The sequence below is a fragment of the Bufo bufo genome, chromosome 4 (assembly GCF_905171765.1).
Source record: "Bufo bufo chromosome 4, aBufBuf1.1, whole genome shotgun sequence".
Taxonomy (NCBI): domain Eukaryota; kingdom Metazoa; phylum Chordata; class Amphibia; order Anura; family Bufonidae; genus Bufo; species Bufo bufo.
Window position 1 is genome coordinate 363,362,599 of NC_053392.1, and position 18,919 is coordinate 363,381,517.

An 18,919-nucleotide genomic window follows, 5' to 3' on the forward strand; every position below is an offset into this window, starting at 1 on the left:
ACCAAAAATGTTGAGGGGATTTTATTTTTTCCATTGAAAAGCTTTTTTTTTTCCTATAGAAAAAGGTGAATTTTTTTAATTTAATAAGACTTTTTTTTAAGCTTTGCTCTTAACAATCTACTAGTCCCACAAGTGGACTTTCACAGGCAATCTTTTGATTGCCTCTATAATTCACTGTATTGCTTATGGAGTACAGTGAACTATTCTATTAATGCTATACAGACAAACGTCCAAGAGGCGTAGCCTGCTAGGCATGCACTGCAAGCAGACCTTCATTAGGCCCCAGGCTGCCATCCGAAGATGTGGGCACCCTGCAATCTCACTTGCGGTGCCAGTGAAGTGATAGAGGGAGCTCCCTCTAAACCAGTAACAGGTTAAACAGCCAATATGGGTGCTTCTGTTGGTCCGGGCCGTTGAAGCAGGAGCTTGGCTCTCTGCTGCTGGAGACCCATGCAACCCTTAGAATATGTTGGCGTAAAAAGGCAGTGGCCTAGCCCAAGGCCCCTTAGTGACCAAGATATGGGTGGTCACTAAGGGGGTGAATGGAGAAAAAAGCAATGTTAACTTTTGACCGACATTGTCTTATGTATGTCCAGCTGAAAGGGGTTGTCCAGCCCTAATGATTTTTTTTTAAGTAACAAAAAGAGTAATTCTCCCCTGCAACATCATACAACAGCCCCCCCATGTGCCGGGCCCCTCAGAAGGAATATACTTACCCATCTCCCTGCGCCGCTCCTGGTCACTGCACCGCCGCTGCTTCTCCCTGTACACGGATAAAAACATGCAGTGTCGGGGGGAGGCGTCACCCGCGATGCTAGGGAGGCTCGTCTCCGCCTGCCATTGGCTGCTCCCCCCCCGACACCGGATGTTTTCATCCGTGTACAGGGAGAAGCAGCGGCGGTGCAGTGACCAGGAGCGGCGCAGGGAGATGGGTAAGTATATTCCTTCTGAGGGGCCCGGCACATGGGGGGCTGTTGTATGATGTTGCATAACCCCTTTAACACTCTGCAGCTGCTTCAGTGACGATGCTTAACCAGTCCCCTGCGTGTCTCTCTCTTTCTTGTTCCACGATACATGACATGTAACCGCTACAGCCAGTTACTGGTTACAGTGGTCACGTGATCTCTGTACCAGGAGAACACAGACCAGCGGTGGACCGGTGACGTGTTGGCACTGGAGTGGCAGCAAAGAGGTAAGGCAAGTATAGCTCCTTTTGTTATTTTGACACCATTGAAAACTGTTTTTCTTTTTAGTATTGAGGGCTAGACAACCCATTTTGTAGGCTTACTACACAAAGCACTAATGGAATTATTGGCCTTTCACCCAGTTCCCACTGCTTATGAGAAGCATCCAGTAAACATTTACAGAAATTATTTTGTTGTTTTTGAATCATTTAAACATTTATAATTGTGTTGAAAATGAAAGATGATATTTACTAATGAAACTTAATTATGCTGGATTATAATAATTCACAGTATGCAATTATTTCCATGATTGCAAAGATATGTCTCTACAGGTGGTCACTGTTTGTCTTAAAGGGCTTCTTCAGTATTCTACATCCATGGACATGCCCTCTGTAGCCATGGTCTCCCAAGATACTGTCACGGGCTCAGTGCTACATAAATCAGATTTCAGTTTGCAGAGAAAATGAAATACCGTAATTAATCTGGCTACATGCAATAGGTGGGTAGTTTTATGCATGAGTCCCAGCGTATATGCTTATATTACACTACAGTTGTGTCCTTCTTTACCTTTTTGCTTGTTTCAAGATATCTTGAGGTACATGGTGCAAGATGACCGGCTTAAAAAAAACGTTTGCGTTTTTCAAAGTGCTCCACACAGTAATGTACGTTTTTTCAAAGCTCTTGCACCATTTATCTCAGGTTATTGCTAAACGACCAAAAAGGTAAGGAAGGACACATCTGTAGCGTTCAGTCACTGAGCGTGTAACAGGCATAGAGCAGGTCCATGGATCCCCAGAGTGCATACATTTGGGTTCTTTTAAAATAGCTAAAGGGAACCTTTCATCAAGTTTATGTTGACCTCACTGAGGGCAGCATCAAGTAGTCACAGAAAAGCTGATTTAAGAGGTGTGTCATTCATGAGCTAAGAGTAAGTGGTTAGCCAAGAACTAGCATCGTAATCATCACAGCCCAGGCCTGGAAAAGAGTCAAGGCTATCTGAGAAGAGTCATGGTTATTCATGAGCTCCTGCTCTCCATGTCCACCTGCTGATGAGTGGAAATTCTTTCCTAGTGGGAAAACTCAGTAGGACACTTGTCAATCATCAGCAGGAGGTTGAGGAGAGCAGGAACTCATGAATAACCATGATTTCTCAGATAGCCATGACTCTTTCCCAGGCCCAGCTGCCATGACTATCATGCTGGTTCTCAGAAACCAATTAATATTAGCTCATGAGTGGCACACGGCTGACATCAATATGTCTGTCAACACTTTATGCTGCCCTTAGTGAGGTATGCAAAAAGTTCATGACAGGTTCCCTTTAAAGGCGTTGTCTGATTTGGACAACCTCTGTTATCTTTGCAAGTTCCAGGGTATAGCTGAGTGCTGGGGTTCATGTTGGTAAATCCTGAGTCCACCTTCATGGAGATGATGACGTACCTGTCGATGGACTGTTGATATCTGGCTTTATTAGATTTATGAAAGGCATTTTGGGCTGACGTACTACAATTATAACACTACTTGCATGGTGGTAGAATCAGGATCACACATAGGACAGAAACCGAAAGCCATCATTCAGGGGACTTGCAAAGGACACGTCTTTGCTATATTAATTATAAACTTGGCAACAGTTTTATTTTTTTCCATGAGTTTCTCCTTAGACAAGTTGCCAGATTTTGAACCCAAACACTCATTTTCAACAGCTTTTAGAAGTTAATATTGTTTGACAGACCTGGATAAAGGGATTAGGTGCTTGTTCTGTTTTATTGCTGAGAGTAGGGAATCAGTCTGGATTAGGGATGATCAGAACATGGGGTGAGCAAGTCCAGAGAGCAGACAGGAGTATAACGGAGACAGGAAGGGGCACAAACATGGCAGCTTCTGACATAGCTTACACATTTTACAAACCATAAACCTCACTCTCAGAAGTAAAATATTTCCAAAGTATTTCTGTCTGTTTAGACTCGGAAGGAATAAATTAGTCTATCGGGGTCTTTCTTAGATCAGTCCTAGGATCTGCTCTAAAAGAATATTTTAAATATCATTGTGTCTGTACCTGAATCCCTTAAGGTTGAATCTTTGACAGTGTATGGCTACCAACTGTTAGTCTGGCACCCATGTCCATTTCGAATGCTACAAGACATATCTTCTCCTGAAGCACAGAAAGAACCTCAAACCACTGAACAGTCTTTATTGAAAAGAATTCAGTGTAATATGTCCTATTCCCAGCCACCAAATTGCATAGCCATTCGAAATAAGTTGCAGGATTTTCTATAATACAGTTTTTATCAGAATTGCTCCCTGTAAAATTGGAAGCTCTTTGATAGGGCTGCTATGCTGCATCCATCAAAAGGGTTTTACCGGTTTCTTACTCATTGTTTAAAGAGGGTGTCCGAGTGTTTAAAAAAAAATAAACGACCTGCAAATGTTCTAAAATTATAACCCATACCTCTCTCTTCAATCTCCTGATGTTCTGGCACCCCTTCCCCACAGTCTTTGTATGCAAGCTGCTGGTGATGCCATACCAATTAGTGGCCACAGTAGTCACGTGTTGTACTTGTTGGATCTGTGGCGATTGAAGAGATGAGTACTGTGAAGTACAGTGACAAATATTGGAAGCATAGTATACCTTTTGTAAACCGTGAAGTGATACACCAAATGTATTGCAGAAATATTCATTCCACAATGATTATAAATGTCCAGCTAGGTCAATAGACAATGTATAGAAGGATCATAGAATTCACAATGTGACCACAATGATTAGCTTTTAAGTAGTAGTCCCCCACCAATCAGACGCTTGGATAGGTCATAAGTTGTTGTGCTGGCACGTCTTCTTTAAAGGTAATCTGCATTGTTTGAATCAAGTTTTTGTTAAATATATATTTTTCAAATTTTTGGTAATTTTTTTTTCAGTTTCCATGATACTATTCATATTAAAAAAATATTTAAATTCAGCAGTTTTCACACTGGCCACTAAGCCTAATAAAATGCCTGAAAATGACTTCCTGTGGAGATCACTTTTCAGCAGTCATCTCATTATCATCACAGGCCGGTTGACCTATCACAACTTTGTATAAATAATACTGGATTAGTTATGCACAGTAGGTGATATCACAAATTATCTGCTACCCCCTCTAGAGATGAGCGAATTTCATATTTTAAAATTCGTTCACACTTCGTTTGTTGGTTAAAGGTGAATATCGTTATGGATTTCGTTACCACGGGCCATAACGCAATTCTATGACGAAATGCATAATGGAATGCCTTTAGAGATATTCCGTTATTAATTCCGTCATAATAGAAGTCTATGGGCTGCAAAACGAATCCGTCCCGTTTCCGTTATGCAGGGGAGTCCTCTGAACGAATCCGCGAACGAATTTAATAAGCGGAAATTCGCTCATCTCTAACCCCCTCCATACACAATGACCTCTGCACAGTTCACAGCATGTCTAGAAAACTCTCCCAAAGAAGCCAGTAACTGCCACAGCTTCTAACAGAACATATGGCTGGTGGCAGTTCTGACATAAACTGAGCATGTTCGACCAGCTCAGTGAGACGGATTAAAACTACGGAAAAGAACAAACAGTAAGTGGCGCTATACAGATACATTTTATTAACCACTTCCAGACCGGGGCCATTTACCCCCTTCCTGACATGTGTCACTTTATGTGGTAATAGCTTTGGAACACTTTTACTTATACAAGCCATTCTTGAGATTGTTTTCTCGTGACACATTGTACTTCATGATAGTCATAAATTTGAGTCAATATATTTCACCTTTATTTATGAAAAAATCCCAAATTTACCAAAATTTTTTAAAAATTAGCATTTTTTTATTTTTTTTATTTCTCTGCTTTTAAAACATAAAGTGATACCTCATAAAATGTTTATTACTTAAGATTCCCCATATGTCTACTTTATGTTGGCATCATTTTGTAAATGTCATTTTATTTTTTTAGGATGTTAGAAGGCTTAGAATTTTAGAACCAATTCTTAAAATGTTTCAAAGAAATTCTAAAACACACTTTTTAAGGACCAGTTCAGGTCTGAAGTCACTTTGTGGGGCTTACATAATAGAACCAGCCCATAAATGACCCCATTTTACAAATGACACCCCTCAAACTATTCAAAACTGGTTTTAGAAATGTTGTTAACCCTTTAGGTATTCCACAGGAATTAAAGCAAAATAGAGGTGACATTTCAAAATGTCACTTTTTTTGCAGATTTTACATTTTAATAAATTTGTTCCTGGAACACATCAGGTTAACAACAAAACAAACCTCAATATTTATTACCTTGATTCTGCAGTTTGCAGTAACACCCCATATGTGGTATTATATAGCGCTGTTTGGGCACATGACAGGGCACAGAAGGCAAGGAGCGCCATATGGTTTTTGGAGGGCAGATTTTGCTGGAATGGTCTTTGGGCACCATGTTGCATTTGAAGAGGCCCTGAGGTAACCCCACAGTGAAAACCCCCAAAAAGTAATCACATTTTGTAAACTACACCACCCAAGGAATTTTTAAGGGGTGTAGCCAGCACTTCACTCAACAGCTGTTTCATAGAATTTTTAATACTTGGGGGTAAAAATGAAAAATTACTTCTTTTTTTTTACAAGAAAATTGTGCTTTAGGCCCAAACTTTCTTTTTCACAAAAGATAACAGGAGAATATCCCCCCCCCCCCCCCCCCCAATTTCCTACCCACTTTCTCCTAAATACAGTAAAACTCCAATTGTGGTCGTAAACTGTTATTTGGGGATACGCCAGGGCTCAGAAGGGAAGTAGCGGCATCTGGATTTTCTAACATGGAATTTTCTGTCATGGTTTTTTAAGAGCAATAATTTTTTTTCTTTTTTGTTGAATGAGCTGCGTGAGGGCTTATTTTGTGCGAGACAAGCTGTTGTTTTTATTGGCACCATTTTGGGGTACATTTGGCTTTCTGGTTGCTTTTTATCTAATTTTTGTGAGATTAAGTCACAAAAAAAAGCTGTTTGGTGTCATTTTTCTTTTTTTTTACACCGTTCACTTGTGGGGTAGATTATGTAATATTTTCATAGATCCGGTCATTACGGACGCAATGATACCAAATATGTCTAGTTTTTATTTTTACGTTTTAGGCTACTTTCACGCCTGCGTTCGGTGCGGATCCATTTTGTATCTGCACAGACGGATCCGCACCAATAATGCAAACGCTTGTATCCGTTCATAATGGATCCGTTTGCATTATTCATGAAAAAAAAAATCCAAGTCAAAACGGATCTGTCTTGACTTACATTGAAAGTCAATGGGGGACGGATCCGTTTTCAATGGCACCATATTGTGTTTTCACTGGATCCGTCCCCATATGACCACCGGGCCAGAACAGGAAGCGCATAGCTCATTGAGCGCTGTGTATACAGCGATCTAGAAGGCAGGGACACCCAGGAACGGTCCCTGCCTTCTCTCTGGGGTGCCCTGCTGTCACTGACAGCGGGCCCCCCCGCTCGGCAGCTGCACGATTAGCGTGCAGCTTTGATCTTTGAATAGACGTTCTAGAACGTCCATTGAGAGATAAACCGACCGCCCAAGGACGTTTATAGTCAATGGGCGGTCGGGAAGTGGTTAAATAGAATAGTGGCTATGCTAAATTGTTAATTACATACAATTACAAAAGTCTTCAGATCCAGGTGCTGGTTTGAAAAATGTAGAATCTGTTTTTGACACAACCCCTTTAGCTAAGAATTCCTTCCAATATGTACAGTTAGTCAAATATTGGTAACTTAGAGGTTCGAACAGCTACAAAATCTAGCAATTATCTTAGTTTTATTTATAGAGTTGGCATTTTTGTGTTTTGTTGTGGTGTCCATCAGCAAAAGCTAGATCAGTAAGTGCCTTCACAGTGGATGTTACCTTTGAATTAGCTCTGTAAAAAGACCATTAATCCATCACTTTACTTTTACTTTTGTTTCGCTACTTCTTGTCGCAGCAATGTTGTGCGACGGTTTTTGTAATGATAATTAATGGTGTCATAATGCGACATGCTGTGACTGCGACCCGACATCCAAGTTGGATTTTTTGCGACTGACAGCATGTTGCATTGCTAAACCATTGACTATCAGTACCAAAAATGTTGCGCGACATAAATGTCGCACGACACGTTGCTGTATAACTGTGACTTTTTCCGCGACGCATGTCGCCATGTAGCCGGACCCTTACCATCAATTTCTGACAGAGGTGTGAACCAATATGTACTCCCTACTGTCACTTTCAACACTTGGTCAGGAGGCACTTAACATGGCATCTAGGTTATGCATCCATGCAGACCATCCTTCACTCAGGAACCACGTGGCCTGCATTTCTTGAGTTTTTCTCCAGCTTTCGCTTTCCAAAAATGTATGTCAGTAGTAAATCTTCCAGTGCACAATTCGGCGTTCATGATCTGCATGTGAAATGCTTTTGAAAGGCTGACTCTTTATGGTTGGTTGCTGATTTTACCAGCTCTGCTTTCTTTCTATTAGATATACAGAGGAGGTTGTACCCCGGCACCCGTGCCTGAAACTTATTAGCAACTGTGAACAGATGCTTTCCAGCCACACGTCTCGGCGCCTGATAACAATGGAAAAGGTGAAAGAGTTTGAGGTGAGAGAGCTTAGAGAGGGGCGAGATGGGGAGGGGACATATTTTCCCTTTTTTTTTTTTTTTTTTACAATTCAATAAAGAGATGAGAAAAACTTTTAATATAATAGCACTGTTTATAAGAGTTCAGATTTCGCTATTTTTCTTCAGATCATTCAGCCTGATCCCACCCACTGCACTAAATTTGACCAGTCTATTAGGGTCTGGTTTCCTGATGAAGATTTGGAAGCCAAAATCAGGAGTGGATCAGAAAAGGAGAGAAAGTATAAAGGACTCATGTGACTTCTCCTCTTTTTGGAATTCACTCCTGGTTTTGGCTTTAAAACTGCATCAAGAAACCAGTCTGCGTGGCCATACCCTTACCTGTGTGCGATCAGATTAAAAATGTAATACAATGAGGGTCTTGTGATAAGTGCTGGATTTTAGTTATTTATTGCAGGTAAAATACTGTGCAGTGAAATCAGTGTACGGTGGCTCAGTGGTGCCTTATAGCGCTTGGGTCCTAGGTTCAAATCCAACCAAGGACATCTGCATGGAGTTTGTATGTTCCCCCTGTGTTTGTGTGAGTTTCCTCCGGGTACTTCAGTGTCCTCCCACACTCCAGAGACATACTGGTAGGGAACGCAGATTGTGAGCCCCATTGGGGACAGTATGACGCTAATGTTCCATTTCACATGTATGGGATGTTTTTTTACAGATTCTGCTATGAATCAGTGGCATGAACATACCCTAAAAGAGGTTGTATGTGAATAACAGATCTGGTTGTTCTTCCCAGAAACAGCGCCACACATGTCCTTTAAGCTTTGCCAGGTATTGCAGCTCAGTCCCATTTATACATTTGGGAAATCATTTATTAAAGGGATTCTGTCACCAGGATTCACCCCCTCCAGATAAAAATATGGTTATGTTCAGGGAGCTTTAACCATTCCTAATGTGGTCTTATAAATGTAATCTGTAGGCTCATTTTGCTAAAAATACGCTAATTCCTAACCTGTCAATCAACAGAATAAGGTGCCCAAGGGGATGTAAATGGCTCCAAGCTGCCGCCCGCACCTGCTGCCGTTCGTGCCCAGCGCCGCCTCATAATCTTCTGTGACGCCTCCTGCTCTCCCTCCCCCCCTCCTCCTGCTGGAAGATTGCTGTGACGTCTCCTGCTGTAACATCGCAATGTTACAGCAGGAGGAGGGGGGAGGGAGAGCAGGAGACATCACAGCAGGAGGAGGGGGAGGGAGGGAGAGCAGGAGACGTCACAGCAGGAGGAGGGGGGAGGGAGGGAGAGCAGGAGACATCACAGCAGGAGGAGGGGGGAGGGAGGGAGAGCAGGAGACGTCACAGCAGGAGGAGGGGGGAGGGAGGGAGAGCAGGAGACATCACAGCAGGAGGAGGGGGGAGGGAGGGAGAGCAGGAGACGTCACAGCAGGAGGAGGGGGGAGGGAGGGAGGGAGAGCAGGAGACGTCACAGCAATCTTACAGCAGGAGGAGGGGGGGAGGGAGAGCAGGAGGCGTCACAGAAGATTATGAGGCGGCGCTGGGCACGAACGGCAGCAGGTGCGGGCGGCAGCTTGGATCCATTTACATCCCCTTGGGCACCTTATTCTGTTGATTGACAGGTTAGTAATAGCGTATTTTTAGCAAAATGAGCCTACAGATTACATTTATAAGACCACATTAGGAATGGTTAAAGCTCCCTGAACATAACCATATTTTTATCTGGAGGGGGTGAAACCTGGTGACAGAATCCCTTTAAGACCGGCGTTTTAGATGCCAGTGTTAATATCCCCTATAGCTGGCGGTGGATCTGCCGAGGTTATGTAGAGGCGCAGGCTCCTAGCTGTCTTACATTCAGACCATTTTCTACACCTAAACCTGCCAGGCCGTCCCCTACCTTGCCCACTTTTTTTAGACCTGGCGTGAGCGGGGAGAAGTCACTATTCTGGATAGTAAATGACCCCAGTTGGTGTTATTTCATTTATTCGGGGGAGAGAGATGGGTGGTTTGGTTTATGTCACTTTGGCCTAATGAACTTATGGCACTGCAGGCAATACAGGTCTGTCACTGTGCTTTGGGTGCCATTGACATACAAAGGTTACTGCAGCTCCGCCCTCATTCACATAAATGGGAACTGATGCGCGTACGCCTGCCTTTCTTCTTCCAAATCTGTTCACAGATTCGTTTCTGGTGCTGTTGGCTGATCATTGGGGAACGAGGTGTGAGACCCCCACCAATCTGATTATTGATGACCTATCCTGGAGGATAGGCCATTGATATCTAAAGAGTGCAGATCTGTGTGCAGAAAAACTTCAAGAAATCTGCACCTAAACCCAAACTATTTATTGTGGTTTGGGCACTTTTTTGTGTGATTTTTATGCATTTTTTGATGCGGTTTTACCGCATATCTTCCACTTTCATTGAAAAGGGTGAAATCCACACAAATAATAATCAACATACTGTGGATTCCAAAATCTGCCCAGCAGGTCAATTTACGCACCTAAGAAAAAATTTTTTTTTTGCTGGTGCTGTATTACACTGTGGTTTTTCCCGAACAAAATCTGTGCAGAAAAAACGTGCATAATCAGCACCATGTGTAGCCATCCTAAACGGGTTTTCTGAGAATAACTTGGCAAGGGATTTTTTAGCAAGTGCATGCAGCCTGAAACAGAAGTCCTACTTTTCTGCTCTACGCAGTTCTGGTCCTCTGCGGCGCTGCCCCCTTTCTCTCCATCTTCCGAGGTAATGTAGCCACAAGCAGCATGCCACTGCTAAAGGCAGTCATTGGCTGGAGCGGTGTATGTGACCGTAGAGTGTGAGGACCGGAATATGGAGACAACGAATAAAGTCCGGAGGACCAGAGCAGGCGAGTATGAATCTTCTGTTTCAGGGGGCAGGCTGTGGGCACTTGCTAATAATCCATTATCCCCCCTTTAAGAAGCCCATACACCTTCAATAGCTGGCAGCCAACATTTCTTCCTCTTGACTCCTCCGTACACCTGAGAGGAGCGTCCTTATTATGAGTGTGGAGTGGGAGGAAAGCCACTGCTAGACACCTCTGACAGTGACCTATCTCTCCCTGAGAACAGAATGACGGGCATGTTGAAATTCAAGATGCCCAATGCTTTTTTTTTTGTCAAGTAGATTTCTATTACATTTGGATAATGTTTTGTTACACATAGAAACAGCAATCCTTTACTGGGGGGTGCTGGGGGGCTATGTCTTGTCTTGTATAGTCAATCTGTGTCATCTCCTCTGCCAGCCACTTGTTTTCTGCCCCTGCTGAAACAGACTAATACTCCAGTGATCCAGTTGTTGCAAAGTACTGTATTAGAAGCCAATCTGAATGCTGCAGGGTGTCTACTTTCAGAAAAAATATGCAGTAGGTTTGGATTATCTGTTTGGGGCTTATATGGCCGTATTCACACCCTACAACTGAACTCTTTTAAAGGAATGGAAGACATATTTTCCTACAGCACATCAAATTATTATACAGTATCTTGCGTAAATACACGTCCCAGAATGCAAGCTCTGTATAGACAATGGGGGGGGGGGGGGGATTTATCAAAACTGATGTAAAGGAAAACTGGCTTAGTTGTCCATAGCAGCCAATAGGATTTTCCTTTGGAAAATGAAAGGTGGAATGTGATTGGTTGCAATTGACAACTAAGCCTGTTTTCCTTTACATCAGTTTTAACAAATCTCCCCCAATGATGTTGGTGTTAAACTCGCAGAATTCTGATTGCAGCTCTGGGCTATAATACACTTTGTAATTCTGTATAATTAATGGGTCTTGCCATCACTTCACAGAACCACTGAAGTGTATTGAAAGTTGGAAATGGAATAATGAAGCTTGTAAAATAGCTTTGCTCTGACCAGCACCTGCTTGTTTCTGCAGATTGCCTCATTTCATCTCGGCACATTTTGTTATTAAGCTAAGCCACGTGACGGCTCCTTGAGAGATCCAATTATGAGCTGCTGACAAGTAGAGATGGAAGCGATATGATATTGGCTGAGCAGTGCACCGACATGGAATGCGTTCCATCTTCTCTGAAATGGCTGCTGCTCACTGTGCGAGGAGTTGGCCATCTGTAGTTTATACTTCATTTGTCATAACATCACAGCTTAAGGGACCCCACTGCAAGGTCACCTGGCATCCATGACGTGCACCACAAGTGACATCTCGGCCTATCTCAGGATAAAACAAGAGCAGGAATGATAAACAGCCGCAGCATTAACATAACAAATTGTGCTTGTTACTCCTCAGATCAACAGTGTTGACTTTGGCACAAACAAAAAAAATTGCCGTGTTTTCCTCCTCTTTAAACCCTTGGCACTTGTTTATTTTCTCTCTGCTTTTTGTTAGTAATCCACGGGCAGGTCTTAAATCAAGTCTCTTTTTCGAAGCGCAGCATTCAGTAGTTTATTTCTAGTTAACCCCCTTTTCAGACCACGGCAGTTGGCGTGCGCATTCCGCTCTAATATTCTGTGTTGGCATTTGTTTTTATTGTTTTGTTATTTTATTATTGGCTGTTTAGCTGAGCAACTCTTTGTGGTTGTTAAGTGTTTGTATTACCGCACCTGATTGTAGCTCAGAGACAAATGACTTACTGCGCTTTGGCAGGCGAGCAGGCAGGTGCTTCTAATTCGCAGACCAGATGGTTTGCAGATACTTTGCACATTGACACCAGGACTTTACATTGCACGCTCTGCTCTAGGGTACTCAGAGCGACGAATGACTTCCTCTTCTGCGTGAATATCTTCTGTTGCACTAGGAGGAATAATAATAATGACATTTATTTATATAGCGCCACCATATTCCGCAGCGCTTTACAAATTCATAGAGTTCATGTACAAACAAAAAGTAACTGGCTAATATGCAACTGAAACACTAGGCGCTCACAAGAGCTTACAAGCTATGAGGAATTGGGGGTGACACATAAGGTAGTTGATTGTGATGAGTAGGATTTCAGCCATTATTGAACTGACAGGAGTGGTGCCGGCCGATCTGCTTCGGGTTTGGGACTACTAGAGGATCGAGTTTAGGCTAGAGGAGTTGGTGGGGGAAAGGTTTAGTCGGGGAATAGTCAGTTTAGGTAGCTTGATAAGCCTGTCTGAAAAGATGTGTTTTTAAGGCACGTTTGAAGGTGGAGAAGTTGTGAATTCCGGGGCAGAATATTCCAAAGAGTAGGTGCAGCTCGAGAAAAGTCTTGAAGATGGGAGTGAAAGGTACGAATTATGGAGGTTATTAATCTTAGGTCGATAACAGAACGGAGAGCACGAGTAGGGTGGTAGATGGAGCTGAGGGAGGAGATGTATGGAGGTGCAGCACTGTGGAGAGCTTTGTGGGTGAGGGTGAGAAGTTTGAACCTTATTCTGTGGTGGATGGGCAACCAGTGAAGTGACTGGCACAGGCTAGTAGCATCAGTGTAGTGGTTAGTTGGATGGATAGATGAGCCTGTCTGCAGCATTTAGAACAGACTGAAGGGGGGAGAGTTTAGTGAGAGGGAGACAAGATGAGAATGAATCAAGGTAACAACAAGAGTTTTTGCCGTTTCCACCATAAGAAAAGGGCGGATTCTGACGATATTCTTGAGGTGCAGACGACAAGAGCGTGTAAGTGATTGAATATGGGGAACAAAGGAAAGATCAAAAGTCAAATGTGGCCCCAAGACAGCGGGCATGTTGCACAGGAGTTATGATAGTGCTGCAGACTGAAATTGAAATATCAAGTTTAGGTGAGTTAGTAGATGGGGGAAAGACAAGAAGTTCAGTTTTTAAGAGGTTCAGTTTTAGATACAGAGAGGACATGATGTTAGAGACAGCTACCAGACAATTACTGGTGTTTTGGACTAAAGCAGGGGTAATATCAGGGGATTAAGTGTATAGTTAGAGATGGATAGAGTTGGTATCGAAAGCCAAATCTACTGATAGTCTGTCCGATGGGGGCTGTATAGAGGGAGAAGAGTAGAGGACCTAGTACTGAGCCCTGAGAAACTCGGACATCAAGAGGAAGAGGAGAAGAAGAGCCAGCGAATGATACACTAAAGGAGCAGCCAGAGAGTTAGGAAGAGAACCAAGAGAGAGCAATGTCCTTAAGGCCAATTGAGTGGAGCATGGTGAGGAGGAGTTTATGGTCTACGGTATCAAACGCTGCAGAGAGATCCAGCAGAATCAGTAGAGAATAGTCACAATTTATTTTTGCTGTTTGTGAGACACTTTAGAGATTGTTAGACACTTTAGTAAGGGGAGTTTCTGTAGAGTGAAGAGAGCGAAAGGCAGATTGTAAGGGCTCAGGAAGAGAGTTTGCAGAGAGATAGCTTATTAAGCGAGAGTAGACAAGACGTTCAAGGAGTTTAAAGATGAAGGGGAGGTTAGAAACAGGTCGGTAATTAGCAGCACAGGTCGGGTCAAGAGATGGTTTCTTTATTAGTGGGGTTATAATAGAGTGTTTGAAAGAGGAGGGAAAGATACCAGAAGAGAGAGGTTAAAAATTGTAGTTAGGTGAGTGATGACAGCCGGGGAGAGGGACTGGAGGAGGTGTGATGGAATAGGATCACTGCTACAGGTTGTGGGTCGAGAAGAAGAGAGAAGCCTGGAGACTTTTACTTCTGTTATAGGGTCAAAAGAGGAGAGAGAGCATGTGGAGAAATTGGAGGGAGGAGGATTGAAATTATATGGGGACTGGGAGATTTCCTGTCGGATACTACCAATCTTGTCTCTGAAGTAAGTGGCCATGACATCAGCGCAGAGGTCAGTGATATCTGGAACTTTAGGGCTTAGAAGGGAATGAAAATTGTCAGAGTCGTTTTGGGTTATTTGGGAGTGAGGAGATGAGAGAGGTGAAGTACTTTTGTTTGGCAATGTTGAGAGCCGAATTGTATATTTTGAGCATAAATTTATAATGGAGGAAGTCTGCTGATATTCGCGATTTTCTCAATAAGCGTTCTGCACATCTGGAGAAGCGCTGGAGAAAACGTTTCAGGTGTGTGCCAGGGTTGACGTGTTCTGTGTCGAGAGGGTCGGATTGATATTGGAGCAACTTCATCTAGGGTGGTTTTGAGGGTCTGGTTGTAATGATTAGCAGCCAAGTCTGCACAGGGGAGGGAAGTGATTGGGGTAAGAGCTAGTTGTAGGGTGTGTGGGGGATTAGCTCTTTTCCAGGGTCATTCTCACAGATACCTTGCCAGGCAACAGATTCTCGTGTCCAAACAGTGTATTTATTTTAACACCAGCACACACAAAACAATACAAATGAACACCTTTCCGTCTAGGCTCTCACTAAACATAAATAATTTCCCTACCTCAGCTAATGCGCCGTTCACACCCTGTTAACCAACATGCGGTTTTTCCAGCCTCTCAGGTAGTATAAAGTCCAGTACCTTTGGGGGGAGGGGTCTAGCAGTCCTCCCGACTCTGACCTAGTGACCCTCCTTTCCCCGGCGTCACTGCATCCCCCAAAATCCAGGCTATCACCTGTGATCACCTCAGGTAAAAGGGAATATCCGTGCCGGAAGGGTGTGGACTGGCAGCTCCCACTACCAAGCCTAACTGCCAGTCCAAGTAAAATCCAGCCCAGAAAATGTTTACAAAACTGTCTGCAAACTATGCTTTTGCTGAGACCACTGCCACTCTCTGGATTTTATCGGTCTCACCCATCTGAGGTACCCGAGTGGGACAACACGCCTTCCAGCACTGTACACCTTACCACATATCCCCCCCCCCTTTGTTCACACCTGTGGGGGTGAACACTAGTAATACCTGGATGCTCGCAAGAAGGCATCCGCCGCACACCTTTCCCTTTATTTTTCCACACCCATGCCAGCAGAGCTTGGTTTATTACTAAAACTGACTTTCTGCCTAATAGATATTGTATAAGAGACTCCATTGTCCATGTGACAGGCAGACCCTCTCTTTCTATTCTTTGACCTCGCTCTCTCTTTATTTTACAGTGCTGCTTCAACAGAGCATGTTTCTTACGGCTCGTTCCTTTTCCACGTATCTGGACCACTTTTCCATTATTCTCAGCAGGGGTTTCCTCGGGTTTGGGGGCAGCTTCAGAGTTTTCAGCGTCTTCATTGGCTTTTCCCACTTCGGCATTCGCTGGTCTCTGGAACATCTGAGGATTTCTCCCATTTCAAGACCTCGGCCTTAGCTTCTTCAGCCTCTGATTCTTTGGCGTCTCCATTCACTTTATTAGCCTTTTCATCCTTCACGGACATGGCATCATATCCTTGCCTTCTCAACTCCTCCTCCTCTTTTTTTATCAAGGTTGGAGGCACTGGGGACATTGGGATCTTCACCAGACTCGTTGCCTTCTGGCAATCCCTCCAGAGGTTCACCCAGGATATTGTTCCCCAATCGTTTAGGCTCTAGGAGAGCCAACTCACAGTAGTAGACAGGATCCGCATACTGGTCTCCCATCTCCTCGTATTCCTTCCCCAGCAGTCTGCTGGCTACTTGGACGGCTTTGCAGGCGGAGGGGACGTCTTTCGGGACCAGGTCCGGGCTACCCCCTGCCATGTGTTCTTGGCCTCTGCATTCACATCAGCCCCATCAACGGGCTCAGCAGAAAGATCTTCCGTCTTCTCCGACTCGGTCGGCACCACAGCGCCACCATCTCCAGATCCCTTCTTAACAGGCTCTGGCCTAGGCTTCTCCAACTCATAGACGTTCTTCCCGACGTCATCCTTTGAGCTCATAAGATCCTCCATCTCTGCTCTAAGTTGCCTGTTCAGACCCTCAAACTCATCTCGCTGCTCTAGCCAAGGAGAGGACCTTGGTCTCTCTTTCCCGAGTATCCGCCTTCGCTTGGTCATGTTCTTCGGCACATCGGGCCAAGATGTATTTCTCTTCAGCCCGGGGCAGGTCCAAATTTTTCAGTTTTTTCTTATTTTTTTTGCACCAGTTTGTTGGAAGCACCCTGCTCTTGGGCCTCCTGGTCCAACTGCTCCTCGCTGGGTTCTGCGGCAGCAGATATAGGAGTATCCCGATTCTTTTCCAGAGACCCTGTGGGGGTTCCACCCCGAGTGCCTTCAAGCACATTATCGTTGTCTACCGCAGTTTTCTGTATTTCTTTCTGGGTCTCCTCCCTTGACCCCTCTGCAGCCTTCTTCGATGACTCTGTGAAGACAGCTAGTCTCTTCTTTAGCAGATCTAGGGACCGTATAGAGAGGGAGGAATCCTCTTCTTGCTTGCGGCTGTACCGACAAGTTAGGTCATTTACCACGGCCTGGGTATGGGTCTCAGATACTAGGCTGAAGTCTCCCCACTTAACTTTCGTCATGTCAGATACAACTGTCATCTGGTCGCTACTACACTGCGTGCAGAATTATTAGGCAAATGAGTATTTTGACCACATCATCCTCTTTATGCATGTTGTCTTACTCCAAGCTGTATAGGCTCGAAAGCCTACTACCAATTAAGCATATTAGGTGATGTGCATCTCTGTAATGAGAAGGGGTGTGGTCTAATGACATCAACACCCTATATCAGGTGTGCATAATTATTAGGCAACTTCCTTTCCTTTGGCAAAATGGGTCAAAAGAAGGACTTGACAGGCTCAGAAAAGTCAAAAATAGTGAGATATCTTGCAGAGGGATGCAGCACTCTTAAAATTGCAAAGCTTCTGAAGCGTGATCATCGAACAATCAAGCGTTTCATTCAAAATAGTCAACAGGGTCGCAAGAAGCGTGTGGAAAAACCAAGGCGCAAAATAACTGCCCATGAACTGAGAAAAGTCAAGCGTGCAGCTGCCAAGATGCCACTTGCCACCAGTTTGGCCATATTTCAGAGCTGCAACATCACTGGAGTGCCCAAAAGCACAAGGTGTGCAATACTCAGAGACATAGCCAAGGTAAGAAAGGCTGAAAGACGACCACCACCGAACAAGACACACAAGCTGAAACGTCAAGACTGGGCCAAGAAATATCTCAAGACTGATTTTTCTAAGGTTTTATGGACTGATGAAATGAGAGTAAGTCTTGATGGGCCAGATGGATGGGCCCGTGGCTGGATTGGTAAAGGGCAGAGAGCTCCAGTCCGACTCAGACGCCAGCAAGGTGGAGGTGGAGTACTGGTTTGGGCTGGTATCATCAAAGATGAGCTTGTGGGGCCTTTTCGGGTTGAGGATGGAGTCAAGCTCAACTCCCAGTCCTACTGCCAGTTTCTGGAAGACACCTTCTTCAAGCAGTGGTACAGGAAGAAGTCTGCATCCTTCAAGAAAAACATGATTTTCATGCAGGACAATGCTCCATCACACGCGTCCAAGTACTCCACAGCGTGGCTGGCAAGAAAGGGTATAAAAGAAGAAAATCTAATGACATGGCCTCCTTGTTCACCTGATCTTAACCCCATTGAGAACCTGTGGTCCATCATCAAATGTGAGATTTACAAGGAGGGAAAACAGTACACCTCTCTGAACAGTGTCTGGGAGGCTGTGGTTGCTGCTGCACGCAATGTTGATGGTGAACAGATCAAAACACTGACAGTATCCATGGATGGCAGGCTTTTGAGTGTCCTTGCAAAGAAAGGTGGCTATATTGGTCACTGATTTGTTTTTGAATGTCAGAAATGTATATTTGTGAATGTTGAGATGTTATATTGGTTTCACTGGTAAAAATAAATAATTGAAATGGGTATATATTTGTTTTTTGTTAAGTTGCCTAATAATTATGCACAGTAATAGTCACCTGCACACACAGATATCCCCCTAAAATAGCTAAAACTAAAAACAAACTAAAAACTACTTCCAAAAATATTCAGCTTTGATATTAATGAGTTTTTTGGGTTCATTGAGAACATGGTTGTTGTTCAATAATAAAATTAATCCTCAAAAATACAACTTGCCTAATAATTCTGCACTCCCTGTAGTAACCACCTCAACTTCACAAGACTTTGACCTGGTAGCTTCCCTCTCGGAATTGCTAATGGTCACAGCACATACATCACTTAAGTCACTAGTGTCATTATTAACGCTGACCTCTAGGAGAACTGCCGAGTCAATCCCTCCCTGGGACATTACTTTATTGACCATAAAACACTGTGGAGACTGCATGTCCACCTCTGGTACGTGTGGTACACCCTCTAGGACTGCTACCCTTTCTTGCACGTTCATCAGAGTAGGATTGCTCC

The 18,919-nt window shown here is 43.9% G+C and overlaps 1 protein-coding gene across 3 annotated transcripts in view; it reads left to right on the top strand.

Annotated features, from left to right (window-relative positions):
* TRMT11 (tRNA methyltransferase 11 homolog) overlaps positions 1–18,919 on the top strand; it is a 74,136-nt gene that overhangs the window by 46,698 nt on the left and 8,519 nt on the right. For all 3 annotated transcript variants that reach the window (XM_040429102.1, XM_040429104.1, XM_040429105.1), the window contains one exon: positions 7,681–7,801. In XM_040429102.1, coding sequence (XP_040285036.1) covers positions 7,681–7,801 — 121 coding nt within the window. The remainder of the gene's footprint in view (positions 1–7,680; positions 7,802–18,919) is intronic.